Here is an 18,138-nt window from a genome sequence, read left to right as displayed (position 1 = left end):
TTTCAGTGAGCTGAGATTGCACCAACGCACTCCAGCCTGGGCAACAGAGGGAGACTCTGTCTCAAAAAAAAAAAAAAAAAAAAAAAAAAAAAAAAGAAATCCACATTTTCTGGAATAATGTAGTTGCATTCTGATGCCAAGGCACAGAGAACACGATCTTTAGAAGAATTTTCTAGTTCTAGACAATAAAACATAACCCAACATCCTGCCTTTTCTTTTCAATCTAATATATGAAGTTGCTTTTAATAATATCACCAGGCAGTGGCTCACGCTTGCAATCCCAGCGCTTTGGGAGGCCAAGACTGGTGGATCATCTGAGGTCAGGAGTTTTGAGACCAGCCTCGACAACACGGTGAAACCCCGTCTCTACTAAAAAAATATAAAAATTAGACAGGTGTGGTGGCGCGCGCTTGTAATCCCAGCTACTCAGGAGACTGAGGCAGGGGAATCACTTGAACCTGGGAGGCTGAGGTTGCAGTGAGCCGAGGTAGTGCCACTGCACTCCAGCCTGGGCAACAAGAGTGAAACTCTGTCTCAACAATAATACCTCATCTGCTTGCCCACAGGTAATCAAAAACATTAACAGGAGGGCCTCTGGCACAAATGCTGACAGGAAGCGGAGAGAGTTCGGTTTGCTTCGTTTGAATTCCTATAAAACAGAAGTGTCCAATATTTTGGCCTCCCTGGGCCACATTGGAAGAAGAATTGTCTTGGGCCACACATAAAATCCATGAATGATAGCTGATCTAAAAAAAAAAATCAGTGCATAAATCTCATGGTGTTTTAAGAAAGGTTATGAGCCGGGCGCGGTGGCTCAAGCCTGTAATCCCAGCACTTTGGGAGGCCGAGGCGGGTGGATCACGAGGTCGAGAGATCGAGACCATCCTGGTCAACATGGTGAAACCCCGTCTCTACTAAAAGTGCAAAAAATTAGCTGGGCATGGTGGTGCGTGCCTGTAATCCCAGCTACTCAGGAGGCTGAGGCAGGAGAATTGCCTGAGCCCAGGAGGCGGAGGTTGCGGTGAGCCGAGATCGCGCCATTGCACTCCAGCCTGGGTAACAAGGGCGAAACTCCGTCTCGGAAAAAAAAAAAAAAAAAAAAAAAAAAAAAAGAAAGGTTATGAATTTGTGTTGGGCCACATTCAAAGCAGTCCTGGGCTGCAGGCAGCCTGAAGGGCCCCAGGTTGGACAAGTTTGCAAAACGTTAAGCTCAGGTCCTGCCGGCCCACAAGCCCCTCCAGGCAGGCATCTGGCTCCGTTTGTGCTCAGGAAAAGCGGAACTGAGCTGACTGATTGGAACGAGGCCTTGAGTTTATTTTGCTGGGTTGGAGGTCTTCCCCAGGGTTATCAAGCAAAGAGGTTGACGATGTGGCTCCTGGAAAAGCACTGGGAGGGAAGAGCTAGGGAAGGGTCTGCACCCTCCAGGAAGGAGCTCAGACCTCAAGGACCAAGGTGTGACAGTGAGAGGCCCGAGAGTGACACCTGAGCCCAGGGGCTCAAAGGGAACTGTGGACACCGGGAGGTAATGGGTGATCACCTGCCCCTCCCCTGCTCACCTGCAGCACCTGGGAATTGTCACCCTGGACAGCGTAATGGAAGGCAGTCTCTCCCTTGTTGTCAGTGACATCCATCTGGGCGTGGCAGTACTGCACCAGCTCCACCAGGATCTCCTCATTGCCCTTTCGGCAGGCCAGGTGCAGGGGAGTGCACCCCTCCTCATTCTCCGTGCTATTGGCACAGCTGCAGGGGAGGGCAGGGGTAAGAAGAGGTGAGCAGGTGTGGCATACAGTGGCAGGGGAAGGTAGGCGCACATGCAGGGAAGCAGGCTCGGAAACTCGGACTTTCTGGTTTATTTCCGTTCAAGAGCATTCCCACCACTGGAACTTTCTGGTTTATTTCAGCTCAAAAGCATTCCCACCATTCAGCTAGTTGGGCTGATTTGAGCGTACTTGGCTCTGATGTGACCTGCGTCAGGTTTTCGTTGTTCGCTCACTCATACAAGACATGTGCCCTAGGGCCACACCAGCATGAAGTGGGCAGGGTGGTGGCACAGAAAAGGGACACAGAACGCAGATATCTCACTAGACTTGGGCAATTCACTTAACCTTCCTAGGCTTCAATATATCTACACAACCTGCTGTACCTGCCCCAGGAAATGGACGGAGCGGTAGCGAGATTAGACACTGTGCTATCCAAGGTCGTGCCTGGAAACTAAAGCGCAGTGAGGCTTTTTGTCTTGTTTTGTTTTTTTGAGATGGAGTTTTGCTCCTGTCGCCCAGGCTGGAATGCAGTGACGTAATCTCGGCTCACTGCAACCTCTGCCTCCCAGTTTCAAGCGATTCTACTGCCTCAGCCCCACTGAGTAGCTGGGATTACAGGTGTGCGCCACCAGGCCTGGCTAATTTTTTGTATTTTAGTATTTTAGTAGAGACGAGGCTTCACCATGTTGTCCAAGCTGGTCTCAAACTCGTGACCTCAGGTGATCCACCAGCCTCAGCCTCCCAAAGCACTGGGATTACAGGTGTGAGCCACCATGCCTAGCCAGCAGTGAGGTTTTGAGTTCTGGGTCTGGGAACTTAACTGAGCCATCTGGGGAAGACTCAGAGGAGGTGTGGCTACCCCTGCACAAGATGGCCAGCTGGTGTCCTGTGTAAGGGTGGGGACAGTGCCCTCACCAGGGGCAGCCGCTGCTCCATCTGCTGGCTGAATGGATGCATGGAAGAAGGCCTTCAGCTTCCAGAAGAGCGGCCTGCAGGCACACACCAAGGATCCAAACCCCTCTTTCACCCTCTCTGGTTGAGTGACCTGCACAGATCCTGCTAGCTCTCTCTAAAATGACAATACCTGGGTCAGACGCAGTGGCTCACATCTCTAATCCCAGCACTTTGGGAAGCTGAGGAAGGCAGATTACCTAATGTCAGGAGTTCAACACCCACCTGGCCAACATGGTGAAACCCCATCTGTACTAAACAAAAATTAGCTGGGCATGGTGGCACATGGCTGTAATCCCAGCTACTTGGGAAGCTGAGACAGGAGAATTGCTTGAACCCAGGAGGCAGAGGTCACAGTGAACCGAGATCGCACCACTGCACTCCAGCCTGAGTTGAGCCTGAGTTGAGACTCCATCTCAAATAAAATAAAATAAAATGATAATACCTTGTGGGGGGTGGGAAAATTCAATTTCATGGTGGGCAGAAATCAGCTCCTACAGTCCTGGCACCTGGCAAGCACTCCGGAAACACTGCATTGTCCTTCTTACATTTTATTCTGGTAGCCAGGCAGCACCTTTTTTTTTTTCTTCCCCCTAGAGACAAGGTCTCATTTTGTCGCCCAGGCTGAAATGCGGTGGTGCAATCATAACTCACTGTAACCTCTAACTCCTGGGCTCAAGCAATCCTCCTGCCTCAGCTACCCAAGTAGCTGGGACTACAGACAACATGCCATCACACACGGCTAATTTTTTTTTTTTTTTTTTTTGAGATGGAGTTTTGCTCTTGTTACCCAGGCTGGAGTGCAATGGTGCCATCTTGGCTCACTGCAACCTCCGCCTCCCAGGTCCTCCGCCTCTTGGGTTCAAGCGATTCTCCTACCTCAGCCTCCTGAGTAACTGAGGCCTGTGGCCCCCACTGCCTACACAAGCAGGTACACACATGTTGTCCAAAGGGCATCGCTCCCCTGCTCACCTGATGATGCGGCTGTGATGGAAGCACTCACGGATCCCGAGCTCCACGGCCAGGTGGGCCACTGACCAGCTGGGGTGGTTGCGGATGAGGTCGGTCAGGTGCTGCAGGACCTCAGTTTGCAGGACCTGTGGGGAGCTCTCATAGAAGGGCAGCAGCTGGGAAGAATACTGCTGGAAGTTCACCAGGGCATCTGCCTCCACCTCCAGCTGGAAGAGTCTGTGGAGCCAGGACAGAGGAGCAAGACCCAGAAATGAACCAAGTGGGACCACCAGCCCACATCCCTGCTGGAATCAGAAGGCCCCCAGTCTGCAGCCTGGCCTGCTCCAGGCTGACTCCCCTCCCAAGCAAACACACACACACAAACACACACGCACGCGCGCGTACATAAATGACATAATGACACTTAGGTTAGACTTCTTTGTTTCTTAGAGACAAGGTCTTGCTCTGTAACCCAGCCTGGAATGCAGTGGTATGATCATGGCTTACTGCATCTTCCAATTCCTGGGCTCAGGGGATCCTCCTACCTTAGCACCTGAGTAGCTCGGATGACAGGCATGCGCCACCAGGCCCAGCTAATTTCATTTGGAGACAGAGTCTTGTTTTGTTACCCAGGCTGGAGTATAGTAGTGTGATCTCAGCTCACTATGACCTCTGCCTCCCAGGTTCAAGCAAGTATTCAACTAAGTATTATTTAACCTAAATGTACAGCAACAGAATATAAATTATGGTACAACTATGTAGTGAACTATTATGTAGGCATTAAAATGAGATATTTTTAAAAACAGGGAATTTTTGTTTTTGAGACCAAGTTTTGCTCTTGTTGCCCAGGCTGGAGTGCAACGGTGTGATCTCGGCTCACTACAGCCTCCATCTCCCAGGTTCAAACAATTATCCTGCCTCAGGCTCCTGAGTAGCTGGAATTACAGGTGCCCACCACCACGCCCAGCTAATTTTTTGTATTTTTAATAGAGACAGGGTTTCGCTATGTTGACCAGGCTGATCTCGAACTCTTGGTCTCAGGTGACCCGCCCACGTTGGCCTCCCAAAGTGCTGGGATTACAGGCATGAGCCATCGTGCCCAAATGTTTATTGTTATGTAATAACATACCAGAAGGTTTTGTCTTGCAGACTCTACAAGCCCAGCAGCCAGCCAGAGTCCAGTGGAGGCAGTGCCCAGAGAGTGCTGGCTCAACAGGGCCAGCCTGTTGTTCCACAGAGAGTGCATCGATTAACAATTAACTACTGGAAAAGTGAGCTGTGCCAAATGGAGGGGTCAATTACTGAGCAATTGCATAAAATGCTCTGCCCTCCTGAAGCCTATTTTTTTTTTCTTTTGAGACAGAGTCTCGCTCTGTTGCCCAGGCTGGAGTACAGTGGCAAGACCTCAGCTCACTGCAACCTCCACCCACTAGATTCAAGCAATTCTCCTGCCTCTCAGCCTCCCTAGTAAATGGCATTATAAGCATGTGCTACCACGCCTGGCTAATTTTCATATTTTTAGTAGAGATGGGGTTTTGCCATGTTGGCCAGGCTGGTCTCAAACTCCTGACCTCAGTCTTCCAAAGTGCTGGGATTACAGGCATGAGCCACTGTGTCTATGTTATTATGGGGGAAATCAACAAAATGACCAAAGTAAAAACATAAAATAAGGAAGTCCATTAAATAGACTATAAGGTAATTGGTGCTGTAGAAACAACAAAAACCACAACAAAGGTAAGGAAGGAGGAGGTGGAAGGAAGCCATTCCTCATGGCCCTTGGCTGCGTTTTTCCTTCATCCTGCCAACCTCTTACCATCAGGGCACTCCGACAACTGAAAACTGATCACTGGAATTAGCATCATGGGGGCATGCACAACCTTGACAACAATGCTTGCAGTGAAGTAGGGAACCAAGGCCTGATTAAAGTGAGTTTAAGGACAGGATGTAAGAAACTGAAGACTGCAAAGATAGTTGATATTTTTGAGGAGTTTTGCTGTGGAGAGGAGCAAATAAAGGTAGGGATAGCTAATAGGAAAAGTGTAATCAGGCATTTGAATGCTGATGGGAATGATGATTCTCTCTCAGAACTTCCACTTTCCATTAACGGGAGACTAGGGAATGTAAAACAGACCACCTACTGAGGACAGCCAGAAATGCTAGACGAGTTATTAAAAAACATCTGCTGGCAGGCACTGGATACCTAAAAAGACACTGATGACTCACCAGGCTGGAAGGAATGACAGAAACCCAGGAATTAAGCTCAGTGTTCAAGTGGCTGTCACTGGAGAGGACTGGGGGGAAGAGGGGATGAGCAGCACCAGGTATAACCTTGTGGGGCCCAGAACACAGGGACTGGAGCCCAGGGGTCTGCCAAGAGGAGAGCCCTGATGAACACCTCTTACTCTAGGTTAGGATCCTAAAGAACTACTGAGCCTAGGAATAAGGGTGAGCCATACACAGACACACCCTCACAGGGACCACAGTTCAGCCTTAAGTAATTTCAGCTCCAGAAACAAGACTGAGGTTATCCTAGTTGCAAAGTGTTCCCAGGTACCTGGGAGAAACCAAAATAAATCCATTCTTTATAAGGAAACATCAAACTAGGCTCCAGATTACTTCCACAAGCATACTTGCAAATACAACGTCCAGCACATAATCAAAACTCACCAGGCACATGTGGCGATAAGACATGAAAGAAAACCAACATACAAAAGAAAACATATTTGTAAGTGAGGGGGCTGTAAATATTTAAGTTATCCAAAATAGACTTTAAAGTAACTGTGATAACATTCAAGAGGTTAAAAAAGGAAATTTAGAATTTTGTCAAAGATCCTCGAATTATAAAAAAGAATCAAATGTTAACTACAGAATTAAAAAATATAATCAACAAAATCCGGAACTTGATAGCTAAGTATAATAGCAGATTGAACAATACTGAAGAGAAAATGAGTGAACAGGAAGGTAGGTAGGGAAGAGTAAACAGAATAAAGCATGGACAGACAAAAGAATAAAAATATATAGTAAAGTAGCTAAGAGATATAGACTGTCTAATAAAAAGATTTAGCATACATATATAAGTGGAGGGTCAGAGGCAGAGTAGAAGAATCAGATGGAAGCCACATTTGAAGAGTTAATGTCTGCAAACTTTCCAAAACTGATATTTTTTGGAGGGGACAGAATTTTCACACTTGTTGCCCAGGCTGGAGTGCAATGGCACTATCTCGGCTCACCACAACCTCCGCCTACCGGGTTCAAGTGATTCTCCTGCCTCAGCCTCCCGAGTAGCTGGGATTACAGGCAGCTGCCACTACACCCAGCTAATTTTTGTATTTTTAATAGAGACAGGGTTTCACCATGTTGACCAGGATGTGCTGCTTTCCAGTCTGCTCGGTGAAGATGGGCTGTGGGTGGGATGAACGGATGGAGGAGATAGCCCCAGAGCAAGTGGCTGGGGCCCTGGGCACTCCACTTGTCTGAGGTTCCTGACAAGCAGTTTTAAGGCAAAGTCCCAGTCCGGAGCGCCTCAAAAGTCAGCTCCTGGTAGGGAAGCACGGATCACATGTTTCTGTCCCCTGAGGTAGGGTCATTACTCCCTGGGAGGGACAGCCCTGTTTCTGCTGAGATACCAGTGAGAAGCTGGCCAATTTCATCAAATGTCATCTGTTACCAGTCAATGTCAGCCATAAATGATTAATTTCTGCCAGGAACAGAAGTATCTATGCTATCATAATGTACACAGGCATATTACAAGTGACCCTTGGGAGCTTATACAGGGAGAGCCAGGGCCCCCCGCATAGGTCAGGCAGGCAGGGCCAGGATCAGCCCAGTGGGGTGGAACGTCACTCAGCTCACCACACTACAAGGCAGCCCTGATGTCAGAACAGTAAACGAGTGGGTTCTATAGCCAGATGATAGGGTGTGAATAACCACTACACTGACCAGCTGTGTGACTTCAGGGTACTTCCTTAAATTCTGCGAGCCTCTGTTTCCTCATCTGTAATAGGAGGTCAGTAAGGACCCCACCTCATGGGACTGTCGTGCGGATAAAATGACTGGGCCACGCCAGGCACGCGGCACCTGCAGATGCTACTGCTGTCACCGTCTATATCAGCAGGGTCCAGTCTCGCCACCCCAGTAGCAATGCTGTGAGATTCTCGGGCCTTAAGTTACACAACCCAAGAATTCAGAAGCTCCTAATTCCCTTCCCCAGGTCCATCCAGAAGCTCAGGATGACAGCTCACCACAGCAACAGCAGCAAAAGTACAACAGAAACCCCTCTACCCGGAGCCAAAGGCTAGCAGCCCATGCTCACTCTAACATACTTCAAGTACCCAGACCAAAGCTGGGCGCGGTGGCTCACGCCTGTAATCTCAACACTTTGGGAGGTCAAGGCAGGCAGATCACCTGAGGTCGAGACTTCAAGACCAGCTTATCAACATGGAGAAACCCCATCTCTACTAAAAATAGAAAATTAGGCCGGGTACGGTGGCTCATGCCTGTAATCCCAGCACTTTGGGAGGCCGAGGCGGGTGGATCACTAGGTCAAGAGATGAAGATCATCCCGGCTAACATGGGAAACCATGTCTCTACTAAAAATACAAAACAATTAGCTGGGTGTGGTGGTGCATGCCTGTAGTCCCAGCTACTCTGGAGGCCAAGGCAGGAGAATCGCTTGAACTCAGGAAGCAGAGACTGCAGTGAGCCGAGGTGGCGCCACTGCACTGCATCCTGGGCGACAGTGGGAGACTCCATCAAAAAAAAAAATTAGCCAGGCGCGGTGATGCACGCCTGTCATCCCAGCTACTTGGGAGGCTGAGGCAGAAGAATTGCTTGAACCCAGGAGGCCGAGGTTGTGGTGAGCAGAGATCGTGCCATGGCACCCCAGCCTGGGCAACGAGAGGGAAACTGCATCTCAAAAATAAATAAATAAATAAGTAAGCACTCAGGACAGTCCAAAGTCCTCCAGGGCAACACCGGAGGAGGATCATTTAGAAGGCAGAACCTCAGCCCCAGGCAGAGGAAGTCCAGTGCAGCAGGCATGCTCTCCACAAACTCCAGGGTGTTGAGAGGAGCTTCGAGAAGACTGCAATGACTACCCCTGGCCCTGGAGAAGCCCGGGGCTCTGGCAGTGCCCTGACCCCTCCTCTATGGCCTCAACTCCCCCCCCCCCCCGCATTGCAGCCTCACTCGAGGTCACACCCTAGGCCTTGGCATTACCGCTTCTGGGACCCTTGGTAACCTGGACCCCTGCATCCCACTCCCCATCCTCCACCTTCCCTTCCTAGCTCACTCCATCAACTGCCTGAATGCAACAGCCCTCGACCCTCCACCCATGTGGCACAGAGGGCCTGGCACACAGCAGCCCTCAATGAACACTATAAAGCTGAATTAATATATCACATTCATTTATTCCACAAACCTGATCTATGCCGGGCACCTGCTGGCGGCTGGGCACACTGTCATGAACCCGACAGACACAGTCCCTCCCTCACAAGGTCTGCGGCCTACCAGGAAGGCAGGCTCCCCAGAGCAGGGATGGGTGTCATGGGACACCCAGCAGAAACTCCAACGCCAGCCTGTAGGTCAGGGGAGGGCAAGAGGAAGGGAGGCAGGCAAAGAAAGGGGAGTATTCCAGGCCACAGTGAGAGCCTGGGCAAAGGCCAGGAGCACAAGGCAGCATGAGCTGAGACCACAGAGGCAGAGACTTGATCACACAGGGCCCCTTTAAGCCCTTAAGCACCTGATGTGTTAAGAAAACAGGAAGCCCTTGAGGAGTTAAGCAGCAGAACGACAGGTTGTGACAGCAGCTTGGAAGAGGATGAGAGGAGTGTGGACCACAGCTAAAGCGGCAGGAGCCCACGTGCACAATGACTGTGGCCTGGAGAAGCGAGCCAGCAGCAAGATGGAGAGGGAGAGAACCCGTGATTTTCCACTGGCACGTGGCTGTCTGCAACACCACACCACTTCCTTCCCAGCCTCCCTTGCAGTTAGCTGTGGCCATGTGACCAGGTTCTGGTTAATGGGATTTAGGTGGAAGGCATGTTTGCAACTTCCAAGAAGCCTACCTAAGGAGGGGGAGAGTGCCCTGCTGCACCCTGCCCTTCCGCCCTCCCTCTGGCTGGAAAGGTGGATGTGATGGCTGGAACTGGCGGCTGGAATGGTGCTATTTGCTGAAATGGAAATGCTTGGATGGGAGCAGATTAGAGAAGAGAAGATAAAAAAGACTGGAGAGCTGGCCGGACGCGGTGGCTCACGCCTGTAATCCCAGCACTGTGGGAGGCCGAGGCAGGCAGATCACAAGGTCAAGAGATGGACACCATTCTAGCCAACATGGTAAAAACCCATCTCTACTAAAAAATACAAAAGTTAGCTAGGCATGGTGGCACGAACCTGTAATCCTAGCTACTCGGAAGGCTGAGGCAGGAGAATTGCTTGAACCCAGAAGCGGAGGTTGCAGTGAGCCAAGATCCGCCACTGCACCCAAGCCTGGTGCCTGGCAACAAAACAAGAAAAAAAAAAAAAGACTCCAGAGCTATGACTGTGAAAATAAATAAATAAAATTTAAAAACAAGACAAACAGACAGGTGTGGCAGCTCAAAAGCCTGTAATCCCAGCACTTTGGGAGGCCAAAACAGGTGGATCACATGAGGTCAGGGTCAAGAGTTTGAGACTAGCCTGGCCTACGTGGGGAAACCCCGTCTCTACTAACAATACAAAAATTAGCTGGGTGTGATGGTGGACGCCTGTAATCCCAGCTATTGGGGAGGCTGAGGCAGGAGAATCTCTTGAACCCGGGAGGCAGGGGTTACAGTGAGCCAAGACAGAACCATTGCAAGCCAGCCTGAGCAACAAGAACGAAACTCTAAATCAATCAATCAATCAATCAATAAAACAAAAATACAAAAAAAAGACTCTAGAGCCAAGTTAGGGATGTCAGGAATTCTGAGATAAGAGAATGTGCTTAGCTTGAAACTCCACCCAATGCTCCTTGGTCTATCTAAATACACAGAAATGGTCGGGCACAGTGGCTCACCCCTGTAATCCAAGCACTTTGGGAGGCCAAGACGAGGGAATCACCTGAGGTCAGGAGCTCGAGACCAACCTGGTGGCAAAACCCTGTCTCTACTAAAAATACAAAAATTAGCTCAGTGTGGTGGCAGGTGCCTGTAATCCCAGCTACTGGGGAGGCTGAAGCAGGAGAATCGCTTGAACCCAGGAGGTGGACGTTGCAGTGGGCTGAGATCGCACCACTGCACTCCAACCTGGGTGACAGAGCAAGACTCTGTCTCAAAAAAACACATACATACATACAGACAGACAGACATACAGACATGGAAACTACACAGCAGCACAGAGAAATGGATTGGGAACCAGAAGACACTGATTCTGTTTCTTCGCTGCTTCCTGTATAATCTAGGATGAATCATTTATCATCCCAAGGCTGTTTTCTCATCCGTAAAATGGGATACTGCCTTCTTTGCCCACCTCCATGGCTCAGCAGAGACTGTGCTAACCCAACGCACTCTAAAACATCCTATAAAGTACCACCCAATATCTTACCTGTAGCTAACAAGCTGCTGGCAAAGGACTGAATCCCCCTGGGATGGAGGTCTGCCCACACTGGGGCTGAGACAAATCTGGAATCCTACCAAGGGACTTTACAACTGAAAGAACTTGGTGATTATTGGTACGCAGAGGTCGGTGGTATCCCCAGGGCCATGTACCTCAAAAGTGGGACTGTCCAGCTCTCCAAGGAGTGGGCCCGCTGCCCTGGCAGCTGTGCCTGTAGTAAGGCTCTGGAGGTGCGAGAGCAAGCCTGCCCCATTCAAGGTCACCCCCGATGCAGTCCAGCTGGAGGGCAGTCCACTCAGATCCATCTGCACTCAGAATCTGGAATGGCCCCGCTATGTTAAAATTGGTACCTGGGCCAGGTACAGTGGCCTATGCCTGTAATCTCAACACTTTGTGAGGCAGAGGTGGGCAGATCACAAGGTCAGGAGTTCAAGACCAGTCTGGCCAACTTGGTGAAACCCAATCTCTACTAAAAATACAAAAATTAGCCGGATATGGTGGTGTGCACCTATAATCCCAGCTATTCAGGAGGCTGAGGCAAGAGAATTGCTTGAAGCTGGGAGGCGGAGGTTGCAGTGAGCTGAGATCCTGCCATTGCACTCTAGCCTGGGCAACAAGTGAGACTCCATCTAAAAAAAAAAAAAAAAATGGTGCCTGGACTGGCCACTGAGCTGCCTTCAGCCCAAGTACCCGCTGTGGGTGCCTCTGCCTCAGGTTCCTTGTGGAAGCAGCTCTGAATTCTCACCTGCTTGGATGGGGCCTGATATCTGCCATGCTCCTCTGTTGCTGCCAGCCCCTGGCCCCAAGCCTGACACTTTTTTTTTTTTTTTTTTTGAGACAGAGTTTCGCTCTTGTTACCCAGGCTGGAGTGCAATGGCGCGATCTCGGCTCACCGCAACCTCCGCCTCCTGGGTTCAGGCAATTCTCCTGCCTCAGCCTCCCGAGTAGCTGGGATTACAGGCACGTGCCACCACGCCCAGCTAATTTTTGGTATTTTTAGTAGAGACGGGGTTTCACCATGTTGACCGGGATGGTCTCGATCTCTCGACCTCGTGATCCACCCGCCTCGGTCTCCCAAAGTGCTGGGATTACAGGCTTGAGCCACCGCGCCCGGCCGCCTGACACTTTTAGAGACCCCTCCTGCCATGCTTCTTCAGTCAGAATGAGTCCCCAGCTGCCTCCTTCAGCCTCAGTCTCACCAAGGCGCTGCATGCACCTGGGACCCAGCCAGAGCCACCCGCCCGCGGGCTCACAGCTCCACACCTCTGCATGGCTGGAACCACCTATTCATTCTTTCTGCCACCCAGGTTCCTCCTCACTCTTCCAGACACAGAGTACCTCTCAACCACCTCCTCATGATCCACAACGCTTCCTCGGCTCTCCCTGGGTCAGAGCACTCCTCAAGGGGTGCTACGATGCCTGTTTGCACTGGACCTCCCCCACCAAACTGTAAGTTCCTTAAAGACACAGGGCATGTCTGTCATCTCACAGGGCCAGCCAGGACTGACCCAGAGCCCGGGATTCTGGAGACACTGGAGGTGCCTGGTGCATGCTGAACGGATGGCTGGCAGGGCAGCCAGATGGATGGGCAAGCGGAAACAGGGATATCTGTCTGAGCCCAACTAGATGCCAGTCTGCCAAGCACTGCTGGGACCTGCATTTGGAATCTTGGCTGCTTCTCCCGGTTTTCCACCAGCTCTGCCATCTGTCTGGTTCTCAGCCCTGTACTGGCTTCCAGGCCTTCCTTTAGGGCCCAGAAGAGTCCCAGCGTGCCCCAAGAGGCGACAGCTCTGTCCAGCCCTCTTGAGCAAATCCTGGTCAGCCCCTATGAGGATGGCCATGCCCTTAAAGAGCCAGGGCTAGGCCAGGCACAGTGGCTCATGCCTGCAATCTCAGCACTTTGGGAGGCCAAGGCAGGTGCTAGGCCAGGCACAGTGGCTCACGCCTGCAATCTCGGCACTTTGGGAGGCCAAGGCAGGTGGATCACCTGAGGTCAGGAGTTTGAGACCAGCCTGACCAACATGGTGAAACCCTGTCTCCACTAAAAATAAAAAAATTAGCTGGACATGGTGGCGGGCACCTGTCATCCAAGCTACTCAGGAGGCTGAAGGAGAATTGCTTGAACCTGGGAGGCAGAGGTTGCAGTGAGTGAGACAGCACCACTGCACTGCTGCCTGGACAACGGAGTGAGACTCTGTCTCAAAAAAACAAAAACAAAAACGAATAATAAAGAGCCAGCGCTAAGGGTTCTCCTTGTCTGATGCGGCCCCGCCCAGCCTCCCTGGGCTTCCTTCTTCCCTTTGTCCATACAGGTCAAGCCTCCAAGCAGGAAACAACCCAGGCTTCCAAACCCACTCTCATGCTGCTGGGACACCGACGTGCCAGAAGTGTGGAGTCTCGGAAGCCCTTCCCTCTGGTCTAAGAGTACAGTCTCCCCTCTCTCCCGCCTCCCTCCAGATCCCTCAGATGGAGACCCAAAGAAGCTGCTTCCCTGCCAACAAGACCTCCAATCCAAGAGATCAGGGGAGTCAAAGGAGAGAAATGTGTGTCCCTGACCATGACCCACCGGAATCCACTCTGTGAGTTCCTGGAGTTGACCAGGACGCAGTCCCAGGTGCGGCTGGGAGCGTTCTGGAACAGGATCAGCTGCCCTTCCTCCCGAACCCGGCCGCTTGAGGCATAGTCGGCCACAGCCACTTCCTTCACCCGGAATGGGTTAGAGAACAAGTTAGTGACGGTACTGAGGGTATTGACCAGGCGGCCGAGGAACTGCATCTTCTGCGGGGCAGGTGGGGAAGCCCCACCACCTTCCGCCTCAGTCTGGAAGAAAACGAGGTTTCTGGTCAGCTGGGCGCGGTCTCCCATGCCCCCCTCACCAACTGCAGTGGTTTCCTGTACAGACACCCGGATGGCTCCTCACCAGTGTTGTCCCCAGATCCTGGGCATGGAGGGACCTGAAAAGGAGGGGAAAGACAGAGAAATGACACTGAGTGGGAGGTAAAAGTGACAGGACTCTCAGGACAGACCGGGGACCTAGCAAACCCTGGCCAGCCCCCTAAGAGGACAGCCATACCCTTAAAGAGCCAGGGCTAGGCCAGGGTCTGTCCCCGCACCCTCCTGTGCTGCCATGGTGCGGTGACCTTAACTGCCTGCTCCCTGACCCAGTGTCCCCAGCAGAGACTAAGTTTCCTCACCTGCAGTGAATGGTATTGACCAAAGGAGACAACAGATGTGAACATACATTACAGGCAGTCATGTCCTCGGCAAACGGAGGTTTCTCACCATGTAAGTTACAGAGATAATCTTTCAGCACCCAAAGAGCCCAGCATGGACTGGGCGCAGTGACTCATGTCTATAATCCCAGGCTTTGGGAGGCCTTTGGGAGGCTGAGGTGGGTGATCACCTGAGGTCAGGAGTTCAAGACCAGCCTGACCAACATGGTGAAACCCCACCTCTACTAAAAATAAAAAAATCAGCCCGTCATGATGGCGGGCACCTGTAATCCCAGCTACTTGGGAGGCTAAGGCAGAAGAATCGCTTGAATCCAGGAGGCAGAGGTTGCAGTCAGCCGAGATCATGCCACTGCACTCCAGCCTGGCAACAGAGCAAAACTCCACCTCAAAAAAAAAAAAAAAAAAATCTATAATTATACCAGGAGACGTTTACTAAGCACTGACTATGTAGCAGGCTCTGAAGTAAGCTCATTGATTATCTCATTTGATTCTCACAAAATTGTGAGGCAAGCACACCAATGAGACAGCACAGATCTAGAGCCAGGCGCAAGCAAATCTCAGCCTCACCACATCCCAGCTGTGTGACCTTAGGCAAGTTACTTAACCTCTCTGTGTCTCAGTTTCCTCATCCGTAACATGGGGGCCATAACAGCACACAATAACAGCACATGGAAGACGTTAAGTGTTCAGTAAATGTTGGCTCTCTTTATGCTGCTGACCACCCTCTTTACAGATAAAACGGAGGCTTAAAGAAGCTGGACTGTAGAACTCTGAAAATGTTCCAAAGCTTTATAATGCCCTTCCTTTTATGATTAGTAGTAGACAATAAAGGCGTGAAAAGATCGTGAGCCTCAGTTTTCTCCTGCCCTTTTTTTAGACAGAGTCTCGCTCTGTCACCCAGGCTGGAGTGCAGTGGCGCGATTTCAGCTCACTGCAGCCTCTGCCTCCTGGGTTTAAGCAATTCTCCTGCCTCAGCCTCCTGAGTAGCTGGGATTACAGGTGCACGCCACCACGCCTAGCTAATTTTTGTATTTTTAGTAGAGACGGGGTTTCTCCATGTTGGTCAGGCTGTTCTTAAACTCCTGACCTTGTGATCCACCCGCCTCAGCCTCCCAAAGTGCTGGGATTACAAACGTGAGCCGCTGTGCCCGGCCAGTTTTCTTCTTCTTTAAAATGGGGACATTTTTTGTCTCCAACACGTTACGAGAATAAAAGAAGAATGTTTGTGAGAATACTTGAACCCGTGCCAAGCTCCCTTCTTTCTTCCGCAGTGGAGGACTATGAGGACAGGGAAGTTGGGGTGCCCGTGCCCCTCACCACAGCGGGCGAGAGGGGAGGGCCACCAAGGGGAGGCATGGGAATCAGTCCCAGGGAAAGAACTCCCCCAGATGAGAGATGCTGTACGCGTGTCAGCGGGCACCACGGCAGTCTTTGTGATGCCACAGAAATGGAAGCAACCCCGACATTCAGCATTAGGAGAAGGGTAAGTTATGACGCGTTCACCCCAGAGATACTGGGTGTGGTCACTGACAGTTGTGAATGTGAAGATTATAACAACCCGAGAAGAGTTCACAGTGTCCCATTACAAGGCTCAGTGACATCTCTCAGTGATGTCTATCTGGAATGTCCTTCCTCTCCTTTTCTGTCTGAGAAAGCCCAGATCCCTCTTCAAATCCAAGCTCAGTTCTCACGGTTCTCACCTCCTTAAAAATGTTTTTGTTGGCCAGGTACAGTGGCTCATGCCTGTAATCCCGGCACTTTGGGAGGCCAAGGCGGTTGGATCACAAGATCAGGAGTTTGAGACCATTCTGGCCAACAGAGTGAAACCCCGTCTCCACTAAAAAAAATACAAAAAAAATAGCTGAGCATGGTGGTGGGTGTCTGGAATCCCAGCTACTTGGGAGGTTGAGGCGGGAGAATGACTTGAATCTGAGGTCATGTGTCTGCACTCCAGTCCGGATGACAGCACGAGACTCTGTCTCCAAAAAAAAAAAAAAATTTTTTGTTGTTGTTGTTGTTTTGAGACAGGGTCTGGCTCTCTTGCCCAGGCTGGAGTATAATGGCTCAGTTATGGCTCACTGTGGCCTCAACATCTTGGGTTCAACGATCCTCCCACCTCAGCCTCCTGAGTAGCTAGGACTACAGGTTTGCACCACCACACCTGGAGAATTTCTTCAAAAAAAAATTTTTATAGAGGCCAGGAGTGGTGACTCATGCCTGTAATCCCAGCACTTTGGGAGGCCAAGGCGGGCGGATCACTTGAGGTTAGGAGTTCGAGACCAGCCTGGCCAACACGGTGGAACCCTGTCTCTATTAAAAATATTAAAAAATTGCCGGGCGCGGTGGCTCACGCCTGTAATCCCAGCACTTTGGGAGGCCGAGGCGGGTGGATCACGAGGTCAAGAGATCGAGACCATCCTGGTCAACATGGTGAAACCCCGTCTCTACTAAAAATACAAAAATTAGCTGGGTGTGGTGGCGCCTGCCTGTAATCCCAGCTCGGGAGGCTGAGGCAGGAGAATTGCTTGAACCCAGGAGGCGGAGGTTGCGGTGAGCCGAGATCGCGCCATTGCACTCCAGCCTGGGTAACAAGAGTGAAACTCCGTCTCAAAAAACAAAACAAACAAACAAAAAAAAATTAAAAAATTAGCCGGGTGTGGTAGTGGGCACCTATAGTCTCAGCTACTCAGGAGGCTGAGGCAGGAGAATTGTTTGAACCCCGGAAGTGGAGGTAGCAGTGAGCTGAGATAGCACCACTGCATTCCAACCTGGGTGACACAGCAAAGACTCAGTCTCAGAAAAAAAAAAAAAAAAAATTACAGAGACAGGGTCTCCCCATGTTGCTCAGGCCGGTCTCGAACACCTGGGTTCAAGCAATCTGCCTGCCTCGGCCTCTCAAAGTGCTCGGATTACAGGTGTGAGTCACCATGCCTGGTCTAAAATGTTGCTGACACAGCATCTCCAGGCGCCAGGTTCTCTCTCCTTGCTCTGGGCTCTCCCTCACATTAAACACATCGGTACGATCACAGCTCGGCATGTTCCAGCTGCCCCTCCTGCAGACGGAGCTCCGTCGGCCTCCCGCCAAACACTCCTGCGCATCTTTCCGGCACCATCCTAAGAGCTTTACATTTATTAATCATTTCATCTACACAACCACTCAATGACTGGTTACTATTACTATCCTCATTTTCCATAGGAGAACACCAAAGAACGGAGAAGTAAAGTCACGCTCCCAGGGTCACCCAGCCGGCAGGCGGAGGGGGAAGGCAGGCGCCCAGCTGGGCTGGCCCCGAGTCCGACTTCTCAAAGGCGGCTGCCCGTCTTTTCATCTCCGTCCACAAGCTTGGCTCATGGAAAGCTTGTCAAAACAAACGTTTAACCGAGTAAATACTGTGCACAGAAAAAACAAAGACTAACAGAAAACAAACCAAGATAGACTGATAGAAAACAGCCTATGAGCAGACGAGGGTGCTGGGTTTACGGGCTTTATTTTCTGTTCCCTATTTTCCAGATGCTACGTAAACTGATTATAGTTTTCGAAGGAAGTGGCTGTGTAGGCTGAGCCCCTGGAGCCTGCAGCCGGGAAGATGGGGACCCCTGGGGTTCAGGGCTGACCTGGAAGAGTAGCAGAGAGGCTCCCCTGAGGACAGGCCCGCAGGGACCCGGCGGGG

At 50.9% G+C, this 18,138-nt stretch overlaps 1 protein-coding gene across 7 annotated transcripts in view; it reads right to left on the bottom strand.

Annotated features, from left to right (window-relative positions):
- The window catches only part of PLA2G6 (phospholipase A2 group VI), a 56,514-nt gene that overhangs the window by 28,713 nt on the left and 9,663 nt on the right, over window positions 1-18,138 (bottom strand). For 3 of the 7 annotated variants that reach the window (XM_074391127.1, XM_074391123.1, XM_074391125.1), the window contains exons 1-3: window positions 13,801-14,147; window positions 3,684-3,899; window positions 1,557-1,740 (exon numbers count right to left, since the gene is read on the bottom strand). In XM_074391127.1, the coding sequence (XP_074247228.1) occupies window positions 1,557-1,740; window positions 3,684-3,899; window positions 13,801-14,099 (699 nt within the window). In that variant the 5' untranslated portion in view covers window positions 14,100-14,147. The other 4 variants (XM_039463044.2, XM_074391124.1, XM_039463045.2 and 1 more) reach the window with 3 other exon arrangements.

The sequence above is a fragment of the Saimiri boliviensis genome, chromosome 21 (genome assembly GCF_048565385.1).
Source record: "Saimiri boliviensis isolate mSaiBol1 chromosome 21, mSaiBol1.pri, whole genome shotgun sequence".
NCBI classification, from domain to species: domain Eukaryota; kingdom Metazoa; phylum Chordata; class Mammalia; order Primates; family Cebidae; genus Saimiri; species Saimiri boliviensis.
Note: the sequence above shows the minus strand (reverse complement) of the source record. Positions and strands in the feature narration are given on the sequence as shown.